Below are 19847 nucleotides of genomic sequence, written 5' to 3' on the forward strand. Positions count from 1 at the left end.
GGGCCAGCTAGCTTGGCAGCTCTATTAGTTATCCTCCCATCCAGACGGCTGCGGCTAAGTCGGCATATGGGCAGGTGGGGAGAACCACAGAGCGTGGGGAGCAGAGATTGCTTTTTGTGGGGCATCCTGAAATCCCTGCTTAGAAGGTTAGAAAGAGGGGTTGCTGCGGATAGTGAGGGGATTAGGGGTAGAAGTTTCCTGGAGGACCAGATCTCAGCAAGGTCCCCGAAACTCAGCAAGGTGCTGCTGTCGAATAGCAGCAGCAAGTGAGTTCTAGTCATGCACCCTGTGTGCTGTGCTTCTGATGTGGGAGTGGGGATCAGGGCATAGACCTCAGCTTCCCAGGGCAAGGGTGGGGGAGCATGTGGGGCTGAACCCAGACCATGCTTAGCAAGCTATATAAATGAATTCCAAATGGAGGTATTTATATTTCCCAAAACCATATGCCAGGGGTGGCCAAACTTGCTTAACGTAAGAGCCGTATAGGATAAACGTCAGATGTTTGAGAGCTGCAAGACACAAATATCAGATGTTGGAGGGAAGGAAGGAAGGAAGGAAGGAAGGAAGGAAGGAAGGAAGGAAGGAAGGAAGGAAGGAAGGAAGGAAGGAAGGAAGGAAGGAAGGAAGGAAGGGAGGGAAAGAGAGAGAAAGGAAGGAAGGAAGGAAGGAAAAGAAAGACAGAGAGAGAGAAAGAGAGGGAGGAAGGAAGGAAGGAAGGAAGGAAGGGAAAGAAAGAGAGAGAGAAAGGAAGGAAGGAAGGAAAGAAGGGAAAGAAAGAGAGAGAGAGAAAGGAAGGAAGGAAGGAAGGAAGGAAGGAAGGAAGGAAGGAAGGAAAAGAAAGACAGAGAGAGAAAGAAAGAAAGAGAGAAAGGAAGGAAGGAAGGAAGGAAGAAAGAAAGAAAGGGAGGGAGGGAGGGAAGGAAGGAAGATGGGGGAAGGAGGGAGAGGGGGGAAAGAAAGAAAGAAAGAAAGGGAAGATGGCGGAGGGAGGGGGGAAAGAAAGCAACTATAACCTTAAATGCCTTTTTCAAGCTGCTGGCTGGCTTGACTTGGCAAAGTGATTTAAAGAAATGCCTTTTCTTTTTCTTTTTTCCTTTACATTTTTAAACTTTTAACAACCCATTTCTAATAAATAAATCAAAACAAAGCAAAGCAAAACTGAGCAAATAACAGTACTTCAGATTCCTATATGGCGTTTTGAAAAAAACCCCCATGAAAGTTCTATTAAAAATAAATCATAGACTGATACAAAGCATTATTTGGAATTATTCCCTTTTGAAGAAATGTCTTTTCCAAGCTGGCTGATGGGGCGGTGGAGGCTTCAAAAGCCACCCAGTACGTGTGAAAGGGCCACATGCGGCTCCCGAGCTGCAGTTTGGCCACCACTGATATATGCTATCAACCCTTAAGACATGTGGTTTTAGAAGTATAATTTTCTCCCACTCATAATACTCTGAATCTCAGTTCAAGAAAGAGGACCCTGTAAGAGCAGAGGAAAGATAAAGTGAACTCCTTCACTGAGACAAGTGGAGTAAATATTTTATCTGTGCAGGAAACAATGCCGCATGGCAGCCTGGGTGAGGCATTGCCCCCACTGGGAAATACAGGAGGGCCTGGCAGCCTGAGCCTGGCTTCCCCTCTCATCATGTATGCGCTTGGCGGGGCTTTTTTTGTAGCAGGAACTCCTTTGCATATTTGGCCACATACCCCTGATGTAGCCAGTCCTCCCAGAGCTTGCAGGGCTCTTCTTACAATGCCTACTGTGAGCTCTTGGAGGATTGGTTACATCAGGGGTGTGTGGCCTAATATGCAAAGGAGTTCCTGCTACAAAAAAAGCCCTGGTGCTCGGTATGGCTACACAAAGAAGGGCTCAGCTAGAATCCTTGCATAGGGGGGGCTCTAAGTGATTCTCAGCAGCCCTGACTGTCAAAAAGGGACTGAATCCCTGCAAGCGAATCCTCCCCACTCCAAAGTATGATCAGCAGGGCTTTTTTTGTAGCAGGAACTCCTTTGCATATTAGGCCACACCCCAATGGTGTAGCCAATCCTCCTGGAGCTCACAGTAGGCCCTGTAATAAGAGCCCTGTAAGCTTTTGGAGGATTGGCTATACCAAGGGGGTGTAGCCTAATATGCAAAGGAGTTCCTGCTACCTAAAAAAGCGCCCTGGTGATCAGAATTGACCAGGATGGGCTACCTTCTGACTAACGTTATGCCGCTGCACCTTTATGTCTTCCAAAGCTGCAGTGGGAATTGTTAGAGCTGTCCTCTGCTTCTGAGAAGACTGCTTTTGGCTGTCTTATCCAGCGCCCGCGAGAGGTGCCAAGATCACAGGAGCAAGCACCGTGGCCGCCACAGGCAGGGCCAGCCTGGGCGTCTTGCCTCCTGAAAGGGAGACGTGTCTGATGATCTCCCCCTTCCCCCTGCTGCTGCACCGTAGCATCCTCTGCCGTTTCCAGAGAGGGGTTTGACTGACAGCCGGGTTTGACCGGTATTGTTGTTGTTGGGTTTTTTTGAACGGCGGAAGGCTTCAGCAAGCGATCAGGCTTATCGCTGTGCCCTGAAACGCTTCCCTGGCTGATCCCTGCTGCTGATCGCGGTGACGTTAAAAACAGGAAGAAAAGCATAGGAGCATGTCGGGCTGCCGTTTTCTGCTAAGTTGGCAACCTCTGCAGCTTGGCAGGCGGCAGGTATTGCTCGATCTAGGACACAAGATTACAACCTGTGGCTCTAGAGCCCCAAATGAAATCTCGTGGAGGTTTTTCTGATATGTGTTCTTTGCTGCCAAGTCACAGATGACTGATGGCAGCCCTGTAGGGTTTTTAAGACAGGAGATATTCAGAGGTGGTTGGCCATTCCTTGCCTCCGCATCATGACCCTGGTATTCCCTGGAGGTCGTCCTTCCAAATACTAGCTGGGCCTGACCCTGAATCATGGAAGGGACCTCCAGGGTCATCGAGTCCTACCCCCAGCACAATGCAGGAAACTCACAAAGACCTCCCCCTAAATTCACAGGATCTTCGTTGCTGTCAAATGGCCATCTAGCCTCTGTTTAAAAACCTGCAAGGAAGGTGAGCCCACCACCTCCTGAGGAAACCTATTCCACTGAGGAATCGCTCTAACGGACAGGAAGTTCTTCCTAATGTTGAGCCGGAAACTCTTTTGATTTAATTTCAACCCATTGGTTCTGGTCCTACCTTCTGGGGCCACAGAAAACGATTCCGCACCATCCGCTATAGAACGGCCCTTCAATTACTTGAAGATGGTGATCCTATCACCTCTCAGCCGCCTCCTCTTTAGGCTAAACATGCCCAGCTCCTTCAACTTTTCTTCATAGGACTTCATAGAACCTGCTTAGCATCCAAAATCTGATGAGATCGGGCTAGCCTGGGCTATCCAGGTCATCGAACCATAGAACTGAAAGGGATCTCCGGGGGCATCTAGTCCAACTCCCCCTCCCCCCTGCACAGTGCAGAAAATTAACAAATACCTCCCTCCCCACACCTTCAGTGACCCCCTGCTCCATGCCCAGAAGATGGCGAAAAAGCTCCAGGATCCCTGGCCAAACTGGACTGAGAAAAATTGCTTCTTGACCCCAAAGTGGTGATTAGCATTTCCCTGGACGTGTAAGAAAAGGCCACTAGAAGCACAGATGCAACCCTTCCTGCTCTCCCTCTCATGATCTGTCCAAGTTCACAGTCAGCATCGCTGTCACATGGCCATCTAGGTGGAGAAATCGTTCTAAGTTGGAATATTAGAGGAGCGGGTGGAAAGTCAGAAGAATCAGTATGTGAAGGGAAACGGCAGGCAAAGATTTCCATGGGGCTAAAGGGCTGCTTAGAGATGGTTTTATAGAAAAGAAAACGATACAGGCGAACGGTAGCCAGTAATCCAAGTGTGAATAATGCCTGGATTTATGCCAGTGCACTAAAACAATCACGAGGGGCACTCCTGTGGTTTAATATCTCATTGTGAAACATTGTGTGTGCTGCTTAATAACTCGCAAGAAACCAGTGTTTGAATGGCAGAAACCAGGGCTTTTTTTGTAGCAGGAACTCCTTTGCGTATTAGGCCATGCACCCCTGAAGTAGCCAATCATAAAATCATAGAGTTGGAAGGGACCTCCAGGGTCATCTAGTCCAACCCCCTGCGCAATGCAGGGAACTCACAAATACTCCCCCTAAATTCATAGGATCCTCCAAGAGCTTACGGTAGGCCCTGTAATAAGAGCCCTGTAAGCTCTTAGAGGATTGGCTACATCAGGGGGTGTGGCCTAATATGCAAAGGAGTTCCTGCTACAAAAAAAAAACCCTGGCAGAAAGTTGCCAAAAGGGAGATTGCAACCAAGAAATCGGGAATAAAGTGAAACAGGGAAAGCAGCCATGAAGGAGCTGGAAAAAATTCTTAAGGGTAAGGATGTGCTCCAGGGAAAGCAGCCATGAAGGAGCTAGAAAAAATTCTTAAGGGTAAGGATGTGCTCCAGGGAAAGCAGCCATGAAGGAGCTGGAAAAAATTCTTAAGGGTAAGGATGCGCTCCTGGTGACCAAGATGAAGTTAATTCATGCCTCAGCATTTGCTGTTGCTATGTAGGGGTGTGAAAGTTGGACACTGAAGGAAGCAGACAGGAAGAAAATTAGGGTTTGTAGAATCTTTCGGGATCAAGTGCCGTGTTCTACTGGAGAAAGTTTTCCTTCCAGACGTTTCGTTCTCAGCTGTGGAGAACATCCTCAGAGGCGTTGCAGCCGGAGCAGGCGCTCTGACCTTCTTGGCTGCTGTGCACTGAGTGGGGCCAGGGCTGCTGGAGAGCTGCTATTTCTAAGCTGGAGGGGGTGTGATGAAAGGGCAATTGGTTTGTGGATGTGCCCATTGTTTGGTGGGGCTTCCTGGAAGGGTAGTGATAAGGAAACTGGCTGTTGAATGTGAAGAAAATTGATTCACTTGCGAGGTGGTGTTGGAGGAGAATTTTATGGATCCGGGGACTGCCAGATAGACAAATCAGTTGGTTCTAGATCAAATCAAATCCCTAGAAGCAGGGCTTTTTTGTAGCAGGAACTCCTTTGCATATTAAGCCGCACCCCCTTGAAGTAGCCAATCCTCCTGGAGCTTACAGTAGCGCTGTACTAAGTACTAAGAGCCCTGTAAGCTCCTGGAGGATTGGCTACATTGGGAGGGCGTGACCTGATATGCAAAGGAGTTCCTGCTACAAAAACTCGACATGCCCCAGCCCAACAAGATCTCATTTCTGTCAGATCCGGCCCTCATGGCAAATGAGTTCGACACCCCTGCACTTGGCTGATCCTGCACTGAGCAGGGGGTTGGACTAGATGACCCGGACGGCCCCTTCCCACTCTATGATTCTACAAGTCAGAAGCCGCTGAACTCAAGGGCACACGCAACCTTATATGGCATGTTTTAAGTTGAACAACCGAGCTTGTCTTGTGCTGGGCCTCTGCTGATCTTCCCCTCGGAATTTTGACACCATTTGGCTCTTGAATCAAGGCTGCTGACCCCTGCTGTATGAAACATGTGCTCGAAGCTCACGGCCTACGCACCCTCAAGACATTAAATGCCTCTTATCACCAGCGGCATTTCAGAGATCAGTTGTATAAGGGTGAGAGAGCCTTACTCTTCAATCTGCCACCTAAGAGGCAGCCTGAGCCGTGTATGTGTGGGGAGCAGGGAGGGGAAGAAGTAATGTCAGGGCTTTTTTGTAGCAGGAACTCCTTTGCATATTAGGCCACACCCTCCTGATGTAGCCAATCCTCCAAGAGCTTACAGGGCTCTTCTTACAGGGCCTACTGTAAGCTCCAGGAGGATTGGCTACATCAGGGGTGTGTGGCCTAATATGCAAAGGAGTTCCTGCTACAAAAAAAATGTCCTGAGTAGGGTTATCAACTCTGTGTTGGGAAATTCCTGGAGACTTGGGGGTGGAGCTTGGGAAAGGTGGTGTTTGGGGAGGGGAGGTTCCTCAGGGCAGTAGAATGTCTCAGAGCCTGCCTTCCAAAGCAGCCATTTTCTCCAGGGAAACTGATCTGTAGATGGGTTGTTATTCTGGGAGACCTCCAGGCCCCACCTGAAGGTAAGCCAGGGCTTTTTTTTTTTTTTGTAGCAGGAACTCCTTCGCATATTATGCCACACACCCCTGATGTAGCCAGTCCTCCTGGAACTTACAGTAGGCCCTGTACTAAGAGCCCTGTAAGCTATTGGAAGATTGGCTACCTCAGGGGGTGTGACCTAATATGCAAAGGAGTTCCGCTACCAAAAAAAAGCACTGAGGTAAGCAATTCTAGGACAGGAAGATGGTCGCCAAAGTGACGGTTATAAAGAACCTCATGGACTTCCAACTGTCAATTGTGGCTTCAGGTCCTATGAGGAGAGGTAAATGGGTGCCAGTTTTAAACTCTCTTCTTTTTAAGCGAGCTTTCAGAGGTGTGCGCTTGAGTCTCCTTGCAAGATACCTCTGGGGGTTTTTTTCAGGGAAAGACACATGGATGGCGTCTCCAGCGTCTCCGCTTCCTGTTTGCCAGGAGACTTCTTTTAGCGATCAGGTCTAATAGCTGTTGATAGACCTGTCCTCCGTCATTGCAGGAGTTCTGGCAAAACGCATAACCCGCTGTCAAAACTCCCTACGGAGCTTGTGATTTTGATTCCGCAGGACAGGAATGCTTCGGAATAGAGGAGCGTTTCCTGGCACAGTGCACTTCCTAGAAAGGATTTGGGTAGCTTTGCGTTTTTCAATTTGATGGGTGCCATAGTATGTTCCAACAGCAGCCATGAGTTGTAGTCAGGGCTTTTTTTGTAGCAGGAACTCCTTTGCATATTAGGCCATGCCCCCTGATGTAGCCAATCCTCCAAGAGCGTACAGGGCTCTTAGTACAGGGCCTACTGTAAGCTCCAGGAGGATTGGCTACATCAGAGGTGTGTGGCCTAATATCCAAAGGAGTTCCTGCTATAAAAAGAAGCCCTGGTTAGTTGTGGTTGAGGAGAAATGTGGGGTGGGGTCAAATGGAAGGGATTGGGGGTGGGGGAGAGTTGCAAGAATTGTGAAGGGGACAGCTGAAAGATTAGAGTAAAACCGTATCTATGTATTTATTTATATCCCGCCTTTTACCCCAATGAGGAACCAAAGCGGTTTACATTGTTCTCCGCTCCTCCGTTTTATCCTCACAACAGCCTGGCGTGGTAGGTCAGATCAAGTGTGGGTGACTGGCTCAAGGTCACCCAGCAAGCTTTTGTGGCAGAGTCAAGATTTGAACCTGGGTCTCCCAGATACTGGTTCTACATTTTAACCTCTACATCACATTGGCTGTCCTTTTTCTTGAGGGGCCGGAAGAGAACAGCCCTTTAAACATTTATTAGTCGCCTTTCTCCTTTGCAGAACTCAAGGTGGCTTACAATATATATAAAACCATTATAAAAGAACAAAACAAAAATAATATTAATAAGATAAGAATATATGAGAGGTCACTCTTTGCAAATTCTGATTAGGATTGCCAATAAATAATAACTAAATCGGTCCTAAAGAGTCAGTTTGGTGTAGAGGTTAAGCGCGTGGACTCTTATCTGGGAGAACCGGGTTTGATTCCCCACTCCTCCACTTGCAGCTGCTGGAATGGCCTTGGGTCAGCCATAGCTCTGGCAGAGGTTGGCCTTGAAAGGGCAGACTCTTATCTGGGAGAACCGGGTTTGATTCCCCCCTCCTCCACTTGCAGCTGCTGGAATGGCCTTGGGTCAGTCATAGCTCTGGCAGAGGTTGTCCTTGAAAGGGCAGACTCTTATCTGGGAGAACCGGGTTGGATTCCCCTCTCCTCCACTTGCAGCTTCTGGAATGGCCTTGGGTCAGCCATAGCTCTGGCAGAGGTTGTCCTGGAAAGGGCAGACTCTTATCTGGGAGAACCGGGTTTGATTCCGCACTCCTCCACTTGCAGCTGCTGGAATGGCCTTGGGTCAGCCATAGCTCTGGCAGAGGTTGTCCTGGAAAGGGCAGCTGCTGTGAGAGCCCTCCTAGCCCCATCCACCTCGCAGGGTGTCTGTTGTGGGGGGAGAAGATATAGGAGATTGTAGGCCGCTCTGAGCCTCTGATTCAGGGAGAAGGGCGGGGTATAAATCTGCAATTCTTCTTCTTCTTTGTGTTGAACCCACTATATTATACCTTCCCCGTTCCGTTTCTGTGCCTAGCCGCAATCTTGGATGACCAGACGGTGTGCGGCCGGGGGGAGCGACTGGCATTAGCCTTGGCACGGGAGCACATCAACAGCATCATCGAGGTGCCCGCCAAAGCCCGCGTGGAGGTCGAGATCTTCGAACTACAGCGGGACAGCCAGTACGAAACCACTGACACCAGTAAGTTGGGTTTGCTTGTGGCTCTGACTTGTCTCGGAAAGGGTGAAAGCCAGTGTGCAATCATGATCTATGCAAGCAGAAGGCAGGAGGAGTACGGCTTTGGGCCCCAAGAGGCGAAGTTGCCCGTGCCAGCGATGAGCCATTTTCATTTTAATTGGTCCTTGCAGCCCTGTAAAGCAGATTAGCAGAATTCACAAACAAAAGGCAGACTGGTTGTTTTAACTTACCAGGAAAGCCGGAGTGAAATTCCTGCGGTTCCACCACGGATGCAGGAGTCGCTCGGCTTGAGTTGCTTCTTCCGCAACATCTGTGATCTGTCTCCTCCCTTGGGACGCAATGGGTGATCCAAGGCTAGGGTTGCCAAGTTCAATTCAAGAAATATCAGGGGACTTTGGGGGTGGAGCCAGGAGCAAGGGTGTGACAAGCATGACTGAACTTCAAAGGGAGTTCTGGCCATCACATTTAAAGGGACCACACACCTTTTTAAATGCTTTTCCTCCATTTGGAATAATGAAGGATAGGGGCACGTTCTTTTAGGGCTCATAGAATTGAATCCCTCAGCCAAATCTTTTTGAAACTTGGGTGGGTGGGTGGTATTTTGAGGAGAGTCACCAGATTCTATGCTGAAAATGTGGTGCTCTGGTCCCCCAGAGCCCCGGATGCCCACAGATCAATTCTCCATTATACCCTATGGCACGGTTTTCCAAACTCCGCGCCCCCCCCCCCCGTGGCCCGGTTATTTTTACACTTCTCCTTTATGTCCCACTAAAATTTGGGGGTGGAGCCAGGAGACTTTGGGGGAGGAGCCAGGAGACAGGAAATGATGTACAAACAAGCCCAAAACTCTTGCAATGTTTTGTTTAGGAAAGGTAGGAGAATAGTGGGATTTTGCAATACAATTTTAAAAATAAAACATTCAGAAAAAGCAGAAGGACCACACAGCAGAAAACTAAAAATATAAAATGCTCTCAGCCTGGGAAAGCATGAAATGGCAGGGTGTTTAAAGCTCCCCCCCGCCCCCCAGGACAGGGGAAAAGACTGACTGACAGAAAGAGAGAGGAAGGAAGAAAGATGGGAAAAGACTGAAGAAAGAAAGAAAGAAAGAAAGAAAGAAAGAAAGAAAGAAAGAAAGAAAGAAAGAAAGAAAGAAAGAAAGAAAGAAAAGGAAGGGCAGGAGAGTTGGAAACAAGTATAGAAAAAAGAAAGAAAGGAAATAGGAAGTAAGGAAAAGGGAGGGAAAGAGTGAAAGAAAGGAGGGACAAAAGGAAGAAAGAGAAAGAAACGGGAGCAACTCACCTTTAAAACTGCTCACTTTTGGTGGGAAATCCGGTCACGGAGCCCTCAACGCTGGGCCGCGGGGCCTCCAGTCCCCTGGCCGCTCCCCTGCCTTCCCCCGCATCGTACCTTTCCCACCCCCGATGTCGCGCGCCTCTGCGCCTCCTTCTCCCTCCCTTCCCCACTGCAGGCAGGTCAGTTTCATCTTGCGTAAAGCCCCCCACCCCACCTGACAGCTGATCGCTAGGAAATCGGCGTGGAGCTCATTCCACACCAGGCGAAGCCGGCAGCAGCTCAAACAGACTATGGCCGAAAAGGGCGTGTGGCTCCTCCCTCCCCGGCACTTCCTGGATGGGAAGGAAGTGCCGAGGAGGGAGGAGCCATGCGCCCTTTTTATCCATGGTCTGTTCAACCTGCGGCCGGCTTGGCCCAGGGCGGAGTGAGCTCAGCACCGATTTCCCACCGATTTGGTGATTGGTTGGAGGGGTGGGAAAGGGCTTTGCGCAGCATGAAACTGACCTGCCTGCGGTGGGGAAGGGTGGGGGAAGGAGATGCAGAGGCCCGCGACCTGGGGGAGGGAGGCGCGATGCGGGGGAAGGCAGGGGGAGGGGCGGCTAAGGGACTGGAGGCCCCGCGGACCGGCGTTGAGGGCTCTGTGGCCCAGTGCCAGGTCACGACCCTGCCTTTGGGAAACGCTGCCCTATGGGAATCAGTCTCCATAGGGAATAATGGAGTTCCCAGCAGACATTTCTCTGTCCCCTTCCCACTTTCTTATGACCTTGAAGCAGGGGGCAGACCTCCAAACCGGGGGATCCCCAGTCCCCACCTGGGGATTGGCAGCCCTACCCGAGGCCTGTCTTGCTGATTTTACCTGGAGCTGAGCTGAGTGATCCCTTAGTAGTGTCGGCTGACTTCATTGGATAGGGTTAAGAACATAAGAACATAAGAAAAGCCATGTTGGATCATGCCAATGGCCCCTCTAGTCCAACACTCTGTGTCACATAAGAACATAAGAGAAGCCCTGTTGGATCAGGCCAATGGCCCCTCTAGTCCAACACTCTGTGTCACAAAAGAACATAAGAGAAGCCATGTTGGATCAGGCCAATGGCCCATGCAGTCCAACACTCTGTGTTATACAGTGGCCAAAACACCAGGTGCCATCAGGAGGTCCATAGTGGGGCCAGGACACTAGAAGCCCTCCCATTGTTGCCCCCCCCAAGCACCAAGGATACAGAGCATCACTGCCCCAGACAGAGAGTTCCATCTGTACACTGTGGCTAGTAACCACTGATGGACCTCTGCTCCAGATGTTCATCCAGTCCCCTCTTGAAGCTGGCTATGCTTGCAGCCGCCGCCACCTCCTGTGGCAGTTGCCATGTCATCGTCCCCCTCCCCCCACCCACTGGCTGGGGATGAGGGGGCAGGGTTGCCAGCTCTGGGTTGAGAACGCATGGAGATTTGGGGCCGGAGCCTGAAGCAGACAGGGATCTTGGTGAGTACAATTCCACAGAGCCCACCCTCCAAAGCATCCATTTTCTCTAGGTGCACTGATCCCTTTAGTCTGGAGATGAGTTGTAATTCCAGGGTCTTCCCTGGGCACTAGAGAAGGATGAAGGGGTAGGGTTGCCCGATTCAGGCTGGGAAACTCCTGGAGATTTGCGGACGGAGCCTGGGGAGGACAGGGACCTCAAACGGCATAGAATCCACCCTTCGAAGCATCCATTTTCTCCTGCAGAACTGAGCTCTGTACTCTGGAGATGAGGTGTAATTCCAGGGAATCCCCAGGCCCCACCTGGAGACTGGCATCAGGCCCGTAGCCAGAAAATTACAGATGGGGGGCCCATGGGGAAAAATTTTGGATGGAGGGCCCCCCCTCTGGTGGCCCCCGCTCTGACCCCGATCTCTCCGTTGCTCTGGTGGCCCCGTTCCCCCTCCGCGCGGCACCTTCCCCCCTCCCAACTCACCAACGTGGCAAAACAGTGAAAAGCGGGCTTCGGGGGGTATTTCGAGACGGCCCCCCGCTGATCACGTGACCGGCGAGAAAAGCCACTCCGAGGCCAGCGGTTCGTGCACCGGCTTTCTGACGCACTCAGCAAGTTCACCCGTGCCCCCCACCCCGGGCCTCCCCATGGCTATGGGCCTGGCTGGCACCCTTAGGGGATCTCCGGGTCTTAACTGGGGCTGGATTGGGATGAGCGGAAGGACCCCTTAGGTGTAAAAGGGCCTTCCAATATGGCTCATGACTGGGCTGCCAAAACCTCATAGTCTGGCCCTGCTCACAGTTCACTCTTGGGAGGATCTTACAGCAGCAGCAGAGAGAGAGAGAGAGAGGGAGGGAGAGAGAGGAAAGCCAGGTAGTGGATTTGTGGTGCAGGTGAGCTTTCAGTCCGGGGCTTCTATGATTCATACAGCTCAATCCTCTTGGCGCCTTTGCTGTGCTTACTCCTGACAGGCGTGTGTGAAATCTTGGAAGAGAGCGCTAATGTTATTTTAGTAGGTCATCTGCTAGGAGGAAAGGCAGCTGGTGGTGGTGGTGGAGGAATGCACTGCCAAGTCACAGCTGGCTGATGGAGACCCTGTAGGGCAGGGGGGGCCAAACTGACTTAATGTTAAGAGCCACGTAAGATAAACGTCAGATGTTTGAGAGCAGGAAGGAAAGAGGGAAGGAAGGAGGGAGGGAAGGAAAGAAGGAATGAGGGAGGGAAGGAAGGAAAGAAGGAGTGAAGAAAGGAAGGGTGGAAGGAAAGAAGAAGTTAGGGAGAGAAGGAAGGAAAAAAGGAGTGAGAGAAGGAAGGAAAGAGGGAAGGAAGGAAAAAAGGAGTGAAGGAAGAAGGAAAGAAGGAGTGAAGAAAGGAAAGGAGGAAGGAAAGAAGGAGTGAAGAAAGGAAAGGGGGAAGGAAAGAAGGAGTTAGGGAGGGAAGGAAGGAAAGAAGGAAAATAGATGAGGGAGAGAGAGGTGGAAAGAAAGCAACTTTAACTTTAAATGCATTCTTCAAGCTGCCAACTGGCTTGGCTTAGAGGAGTGATTTAAAGAGACAAATGCCTTCTCCAAGCCAGCCTATGGGTTGGGGTGGGGGCTTCGGGAGCCACACAATATGTGCGACAGAGCCACACTTGGCTCCCAAGCCACAGTTTGGCCCCTCCTGCTGTGGGGTTTTTGAGGCAAGAGACATTCAGAGGTGGCTTGCCGTGGCCTGTCTCTGCGCAGCAGCCCTGGGCTTCCTTGCTGGTCTCCCATCCAAGTCCTAGCCAAGGCTCACCTTGCTTAGTTTCTGAGCTGGGTTGAGATTGGGCTAGCCTGGGCCATCCAGGTCCAGGCAAGAAAGGCAGTGGAGTGCGTGATTAAATTGGGACCGTCCTGTGGAAGGGTGGGCGGGTTGTCCTTGGTGTGGGTCTGCCTGGGGATTGCCAGGGGGGTGTTGGTGGGGGAACAGCAAGATAAGTCGGAGGGGTGATAGCAGGGACAGGTGGGGAAGAGAAGAAATGAAGTAAGGCCAAGAGGGTAGGTTAAAGGTCCATCCCAGAAGCTCGTGTGAAGCAAGACCCTGGTGTTTTCTGCTCCCCTGATGGTACTCAGATAAACTGCGTCTGAACAGGGAGGGCGTGGCAAATAGCTGCAGATGGGCCTGTTCTCCCTGGATCAGTCTAATCCTCTTTTTAAAGCCCTATGACCATCCCATTCCCGCATCTTGTGGCGGTGAGTTCCACATGTCATTACTGCATTGTGCAGAGAGTTTTTGACTGTCCTCAGTCCACTGCCTTTCAGTTTTGTTGGGAGAGCCCCCAAGTTCCACAGTAGGGGTGTCGAATTCATTTGTTCTGAGGGCCTACTCTGACATAAATGAGACCTTGTTGAACTGAGCCATGTTGGGCCGGGCCGGGCTATGGGTGTACCCATTTAGTAGAGATTAGGTATTCACAGTAGTAATGTATGGCTGTGAGAGCTGGACCATAAGGAAGGGAAGGCCGAGCGCAGAAGAATAGATGCTTTTGAGTTGTGGTGCTGGAGAAGAATCTTGAGAGTCCCTTGGACTGCAAGAAGATCAGATCAGTCAGTCCTAAGGGAAATCAACCCAGACCGTTCCCTGGAAGGTCAGAAGCTGAAGCTGAAGCTCAAATACTTTGGCCACCCAATGAGAAGGGAGCACTCCCTGGAGAAGACCCTGATGCTGGGAAAGACAGAAGGCAAAAGATGAAGGGGATGGCAAAAGATGAGATGGCTGGACAGCGTTACTGATGTAACAAACACGAATTTGAGCAGACTTCGGAGGATGTCTGGGCCTGGCGTGACTTTGTCCACGGGGTTGCAAAGAGTCGGACTCGACTGTGCGACTGAACAACAACAGTAGGGATACAAACTTTATAAAGGACACAGACAAACACAATTTTTTTTAAAAAAAACCCTCAAAACATTTTTAAAACATTAGCACATTAGTCTTAAAGGTGCTTTCTTTGTATTTCTCCCATGGGATCCAGGGAACTGGGCAATGGAAGTTCTGGCTCTTTTCTTCCTTCCCTAAGGAACCAGGAGGGGGAGGAGCCTCAGCCAATAGAAGGAAGAGAGACTTGGCTCAGTAGCTCTGTTGTGCGACTGAGAGAGCCTGGCAAAGCAAGCTGTGATGCAGAAGGAAGCAAGAGAGAGGGAGAAGGAAGCAGATGACAGCCAGTTGCTTGGCCTGATAGGAGACCTCTGGGGGCCTGATTTGGCCCCTGGGCCACATGTTTGACACCCCTGTTCTACAGTCTTGCACTAGGCTCAGAGACAGGTTGCTTAGGATCTGACCTAGCTTTGAGAATCAATACATAAGGAAGTTTGTTCGGTTACCATGGGATGACTTAGAAAAAGCAAAAGGATGCGTCATGTGGGGAATGTGTGCCAAAGTCCAAGACCTTCCTAGAGCAACTGGGGCTTGGGTGTGAGAACAGATATGCTGGGGGTAAGGCCTTTTCTGACTCCCTTCTCATCTTTGCGCAGTGTGTCAAATCCTGCCCAAGGGGGTCGTTTCAGTTCTGGGCCCAGCTTCCAGCCCGGCCTCTGCTTCTATCGTCAGCCACATCTGCGGGGAGAAAGAGGTGAGCGCACCTTCCTGATCCGTGGGCGGGTATGTCTCGTGGGTCTGCGTGCTGTCTCGTTTCTAGCAGCTTTTTTTACTCCACGCTTTCTTCCCCTTCCCTTTTAGTCCAATGAAAGCTCTGTGATGCATAGATCTCGAGCAGTGAATAGTTATTGTAAATCATTTATTACCCAGTAGACAAAAGGAACTCCAACACTTTCAGTAGCTGCCAGAGAAAGGAATTCTCTACCCCTTTCCTTCTAGGCACACGCTTCGCTAAGGCTGTAAAAAGTGTCCTAGTGGATTAGAACTACAACCAGCATCATATTTTCCTCTGGGGCTAGTTAAAGAGGACAGGGAGGCCCAGGTGGCTGAAGCCTTCTCCTTGGGTCATCTCCCTGCAGTTGGCATCCAGGAGAACACTGCCTCTGAACACAGAGGCTCCATCTAGCCACCACGATTCATGGTCATTGATGAACCTATCCACTGTGAATTTATCTAACACCCTTTGAAGCTAGCAGCTATCGCTGTGTCCTGTGGCAGTGAGTTCCACAAGTTAATTATGCGCTGGATGGAGAAGTTCCATCTTTTTTGTCTTCTCTGGCGTATACTACCTACCCAGGGTGTTGAGCACCCTCACCTTCTAGTGCAGGGGTGGCCAAACTGCGACTCCAGAACTACATGTGGCTCTTTCACACATATTGTGTGGCTCTCAAAGCCCCACTGCCCCATTAGCCAGCTTGGGAAAGGCATTGCCTCTTTAAATCACTTCTCCAAGCAAAGCCAGCCAGCGGCTTGAAAAATACACTTAAAGTTAAATTTGCTTTCTTTCCACCTCTCTCTCCCTCCCCCACATCTATTTTCCTTCCTTCCTTCCTTCCTTCCTTCCTTCCTTCCTTCCTTCCTTCCTTCCTTCCTTCCTTCCTTCCTTCCTTCCTTCCTTCCTTCCTTCCTTCCTTCCTTCTCTAAGGAACCAGGAGGGGGAGGAGCCTCAGCCAATAGAAGGAAGAGAGACTTGGCTCAGTAGCTCTGAGCTCCTTCCTTCCTTCCTTCCTTCCTTCCTTCCTTCCTTCCTTCCTTCCTTCCTTCCTTCCTTCCTTCCTTCCTTCCTTCCTTCCTTCCTTCCTTCCTTCCTTCCTTCCTTCCTTCCTTCCTTCATGTCTGACAATCATATCTTGTGGCTCTCAAACATCCGTTATTCTATGTGGCTCTTAAGTTTAGCAGGTTCGGCCACCCCTGCTCTAGTGCTTGGCGAGATGGAGCAAAACCGTTCTCTCCTTCTCTCATTTTCTCCCCTTTATTCACATCCTGCGTAATTTTATAAACCTCTATCATCCTGTTTTGCTTATAAAGTTGTCTTTTCCCGCTAAACTGAAGAGGCTCAAGCTCCATAACTTTTCCTTGTGGGAACAGCGTTCTGCTGCCTTGATGGTTCTTCTTCCCTTTTTCTGCCCCTTGTCTTCCTCAGCAATATTCCCTTTGAGACGGGGCAAGCGGAACCACACAGATCAAAAAAACACACCCGATCTTCCCCTGGGGAAGTCAAATGGCTGCACGGAGCCACTTTCTTCCAGCAAATGTGACAGAATCTGCAACTCCAAAACCCCAGGCTGAGCTTCAGGAAGTTCAAAAATACTTAGGCAGTTTCTGCTTAAAGGTTAGAAACCACCCAGGGCTTGAAAAGAACTCTCAGTCAAGAGAAAAAGGCCTTTTTTGCTTGCTGCCAATCCCAGGCTCTTCTCCATGCACACATCCCATCCCTCTGTCTTACACCTCTACTTATTGCTCCCGTTCTTCTCACTGTGGCTAAGTGGGAAGAGCCTCTGCTTGGCATGCAGAAGGTTCCAGGTTCAATCCCTGGCATCTCCAGTTAAAAGGACCAGGCAGGAGGAGATGGGAAAGACCTCAGCCTGAGACCCTGGAGAGCCATGAAATGGGGCTGTAGCTCAGTGGTAGAGCATCTGCTTGGCAGGCAGAAGATCCCAGGTTCAGTCCCCAGCAGCTCCAATTTAAAAAGGACCAGACAGAAGGTGATGTAAAAGACCTCAGCCTGAGATCTTGGAGAGCCATGAAATGGGCTGTAGCTCAGCGGTAGAGCATCCACTTGGCATGCAGAGGGTCCCAGGTTCAATCCCCAGCAGCTCCAATTTAAAAAGGACCAGGCAGGACGTAATTAGGAAAGATCTCAGCCTTGAGACTCTGGACAGCCATGAAGTAGGGCTCTGTAGTTCAGTGGTAGAGCATCTGCTTGGCATGCAGAAGGTCCCAGGTTCAATCTCTGGCATCTCCAGTTAAAAGGGTCAGGTAGTAGATGATGAGAAAGACCTCGCCCTGAGACCCTGGAGAGCCGCTGCCCAAGTAGCCAATACTGACCTTGATATACTGAATCAGACCATCAGTCTAAGGCTTCTTTGTGTGTTTGTGTGGGTCTCTCCATTTGTGACCAAAAAGAAGGGGATGGTGGAAATCTGCAATCCACTGAACTTGTTTAATTACAGGGCAATTATGCAAAATTATGTCATGCTTGCATGATTTTGTGGCATTAAAGAGCTTGGATTTTCCTGCCCTGCAAAATCGGAGTTCAGTCCGCCCAGACCAGTCAGCCATGAGATAGGAAGAGGGATTCTCAGCTCCCCAACTGATTGCGTCTTTTCCCCCCCTCCTCCTCTAGATCCCCCATATTAAAGTGGGTCCCGAGGAGACCCCGAAGCTGCAGTACCTTCGTTTTGCCTCCGTCAGCCTCTACCCCAGCAACGAGGACGTCAGCCTTGCGGTGTCCCGCATCCTCAAGTCCTTCAACTATCCCTCGGCCAGTCTCATCTGCGCCAAAGCTGAGTGTAAGCAGAGGGGGTGGGGCTCGGGGGCGGGGATAGGGTTGCCAAGTCCAGTTCAAGAAATATCTGGGGGCTTTGGGGGTGGAGCCAGGAGACTTTGGGGGTGGCACCAGGAGCAAGGGTGTGACAAGCATCATTGAACTCCAAAGGGAGTTCTGGCCATCACATTTAAAGGGATGGCACATCTTTTCAATTCCTTCCTTCCATAGGAAACAATGAAGGATAGGGGCATCTTCTTTGAGGGCTCATAGACTTGGACCCCCTGGTCCAATCCTTTTGAATCTTGGCGGGTATGTTGGGGAGAGGAACTGGATGCTATGCTGAAATTTTGGTGCCTCTATCTCAAAAAGCAGCCCCATGGATCAATTCTCCATTATACCCTATGGCAGGGGTGGCCAATGGTAGCTCTCCAGATGTTATTTGCCTACAACTCCCATCAGCCCCAGCCAGCATGGCCAATGGCTGGGGCTGATGGGAATGGTAGGCAAAAACATCTGGAGAGCTACCATTGGCCATCCCTGCCCTATGATAATTGGTCTCCATAGGGAGTAATGGAGTGCCCAGCAGACCTCCCCCCCCCCCAGTTTCTGATGACCCTGAAGCTGGAGGAGGGGTTCCATAGAGTTTTTCTCTATGGTACCATAGAGTTTTCCCCTCCCAAATGGCTAGAGCATCTGGGGGATACAATAGAGTTTTCCCAGAAGCTCCTAGAGTGGCTGCTGCACAATGTCACTGGTGCGATGACGGCACTGTGAGTGACGTCATTGCAACATCGGAGGAGGATCCCAACCCGCTGGTCCGTATTGGAAGTCCCGCCTGGCCTGGGAACTTGGCAGCCCTAATGAAGCTAAATAAAAGGAATAAATTCTGAGCATCTTCAGTGCTCTACTTAGGGGTGCGCGGTTATTGTGGGAACACTCTTGCATATTCTTGGAGGCTCTTTCCCCCTCTAGGCAACCTTTAGGAAAAACTCGGTGGCTTAAACAGAACACTGGGGCCATGCCAGGGAAGTCTTGACTACATCTTAGCATAGAAGTTGGTTCTATTTCACTCTTGTTCCAAATGTTATTCTGTTTTCTCAATGGCAGCAAATAAACAAAAGGGACCATGGTGAAATACTCTGATAAAGGAGTAAAATGAACACTGGGCAAACACTCTTTAATGGTGCATATATTATAAATTTTAGACCATAGTTTTCACTGAATAAATTTAATGCTATCAATGACACTATGTTAGGGGTGTCAAACTCATTTGTAATGAAGAAGACTGCAGATTTATACCCTGCCCTTCTCTCTGAAACAGAGACTCAGAGCGGCTTACAATCTCCTATATCTTCTCCCCCCACAACAGACACCCTGTGAGGTGGGTGGGGCTGAGAGGGTTCTCACAGCAGCTGTCTTTTCAAGGACAACTCCTGAGAGAGCTATGGCTGACCCAAGGCCATCCCAGCAGCTGCAGGTGGAGGAGTGGGGAATCAAACCTGGTTCTCCCAGATAAGAGTCCGCACACTTAACCACTACACCAAACTGGTTCTCTAATGAGGGCCAGATCTGACATAAATGAGACCTTGTTGGGCCAGGCCATGTGTGTCATAAAATGTAATGCCAGCTAGCAGAGATAAAGATTTTATAAAGGACACAGACAGAGATTTTTTTAAAACTTAAAACATGATTAAAACATTAGTGCTTGTTGGTCTTAAAGTTGCTATCTTTGTATTTCTCCCATGGGATCCAGGGAATTGGGCAAAGGAAACTCTGGCTCTTTTCTTCCTTCCCCAGGGGACCAGGAGGGGAAGGAGCCTCAGCCAACAGAAGGAAGAGAGGCTTGGCTCAGTAGTTCTGCGTGTGACTGAGAGAGCCTGGCAAAGCAAGCTTTCCCTTCCCCCCTCCCTCCCCCAAGGGAGAAGCCTCAGCCAATGGAGAAAATAGAGGTTTTGCTCTGTAGCTCCTGTGCTATTGAGCAAGCCTTAAAAAGCAAGCTGTTACGCAGAAGGAAGCAAGAGAGAGAGAAGGAAGCAGATGACAGCCAGTTGCTGGGGGGGGTCTGATAGGAGCCCTCTGGGGGCCTGATTTGGCCCCTGGGCCACATGTTTTACAGCCCTGCACTTTGCAGTACGCAATCAATTTTAGCATTCAGTGTATACAGTCATATGTGATATTCCACATTTAATATTCTCAATAATTAATCTCAAGAAGCCCCCAAGGGCTCTAAAGCACACAATTACACATATGAGAAAGGCCCTACTGGATTGATGTACTTAGCGGTATAAATATTCAAAGTCTCTATTTTCAGAGTTCTAGGAAGAGTCCAGGTAGCGGGGGAGGGGGGGGAAATGCTAAAGTG

At 50.1% G+C, this 19847-nt stretch overlaps 1 protein-coding gene across 1 annotated transcript in view; it reads left to right on the forward strand.

Moving 5' to 3' along the window:
* GRIK5 (glutamate ionotropic receptor kainate type subunit 5) overlaps positions 1–19847 on the forward strand; it is a 133572-nt gene that overhangs the window by 42109 nt on the left and 71616 nt on the right. Inside the window, exons 3-5 of the mRNA XM_060258644.1 lie at positions 8177–8341; positions 14592–14689; positions 17342–17507. Coding sequence (XP_060114627.1) covers positions 8177–8341; positions 14592–14689; positions 17342–17507 — 429 coding nt within the window. The remainder of the gene's footprint in view (positions 1–8176; positions 8342–14591; positions 14690–17341; positions 17508–19847) is intronic.

The sequence above is a fragment of the Heteronotia binoei genome, chromosome 17 (genome assembly GCF_032191835.1).
Source record: "Heteronotia binoei isolate CCM8104 ecotype False Entrance Well chromosome 17, APGP_CSIRO_Hbin_v1, whole genome shotgun sequence".
In the NCBI taxonomy this organism is placed as follows: Eukaryota; Metazoa; Chordata; class Lepidosauria; order Squamata; family Gekkonidae; genus Heteronotia; species Heteronotia binoei.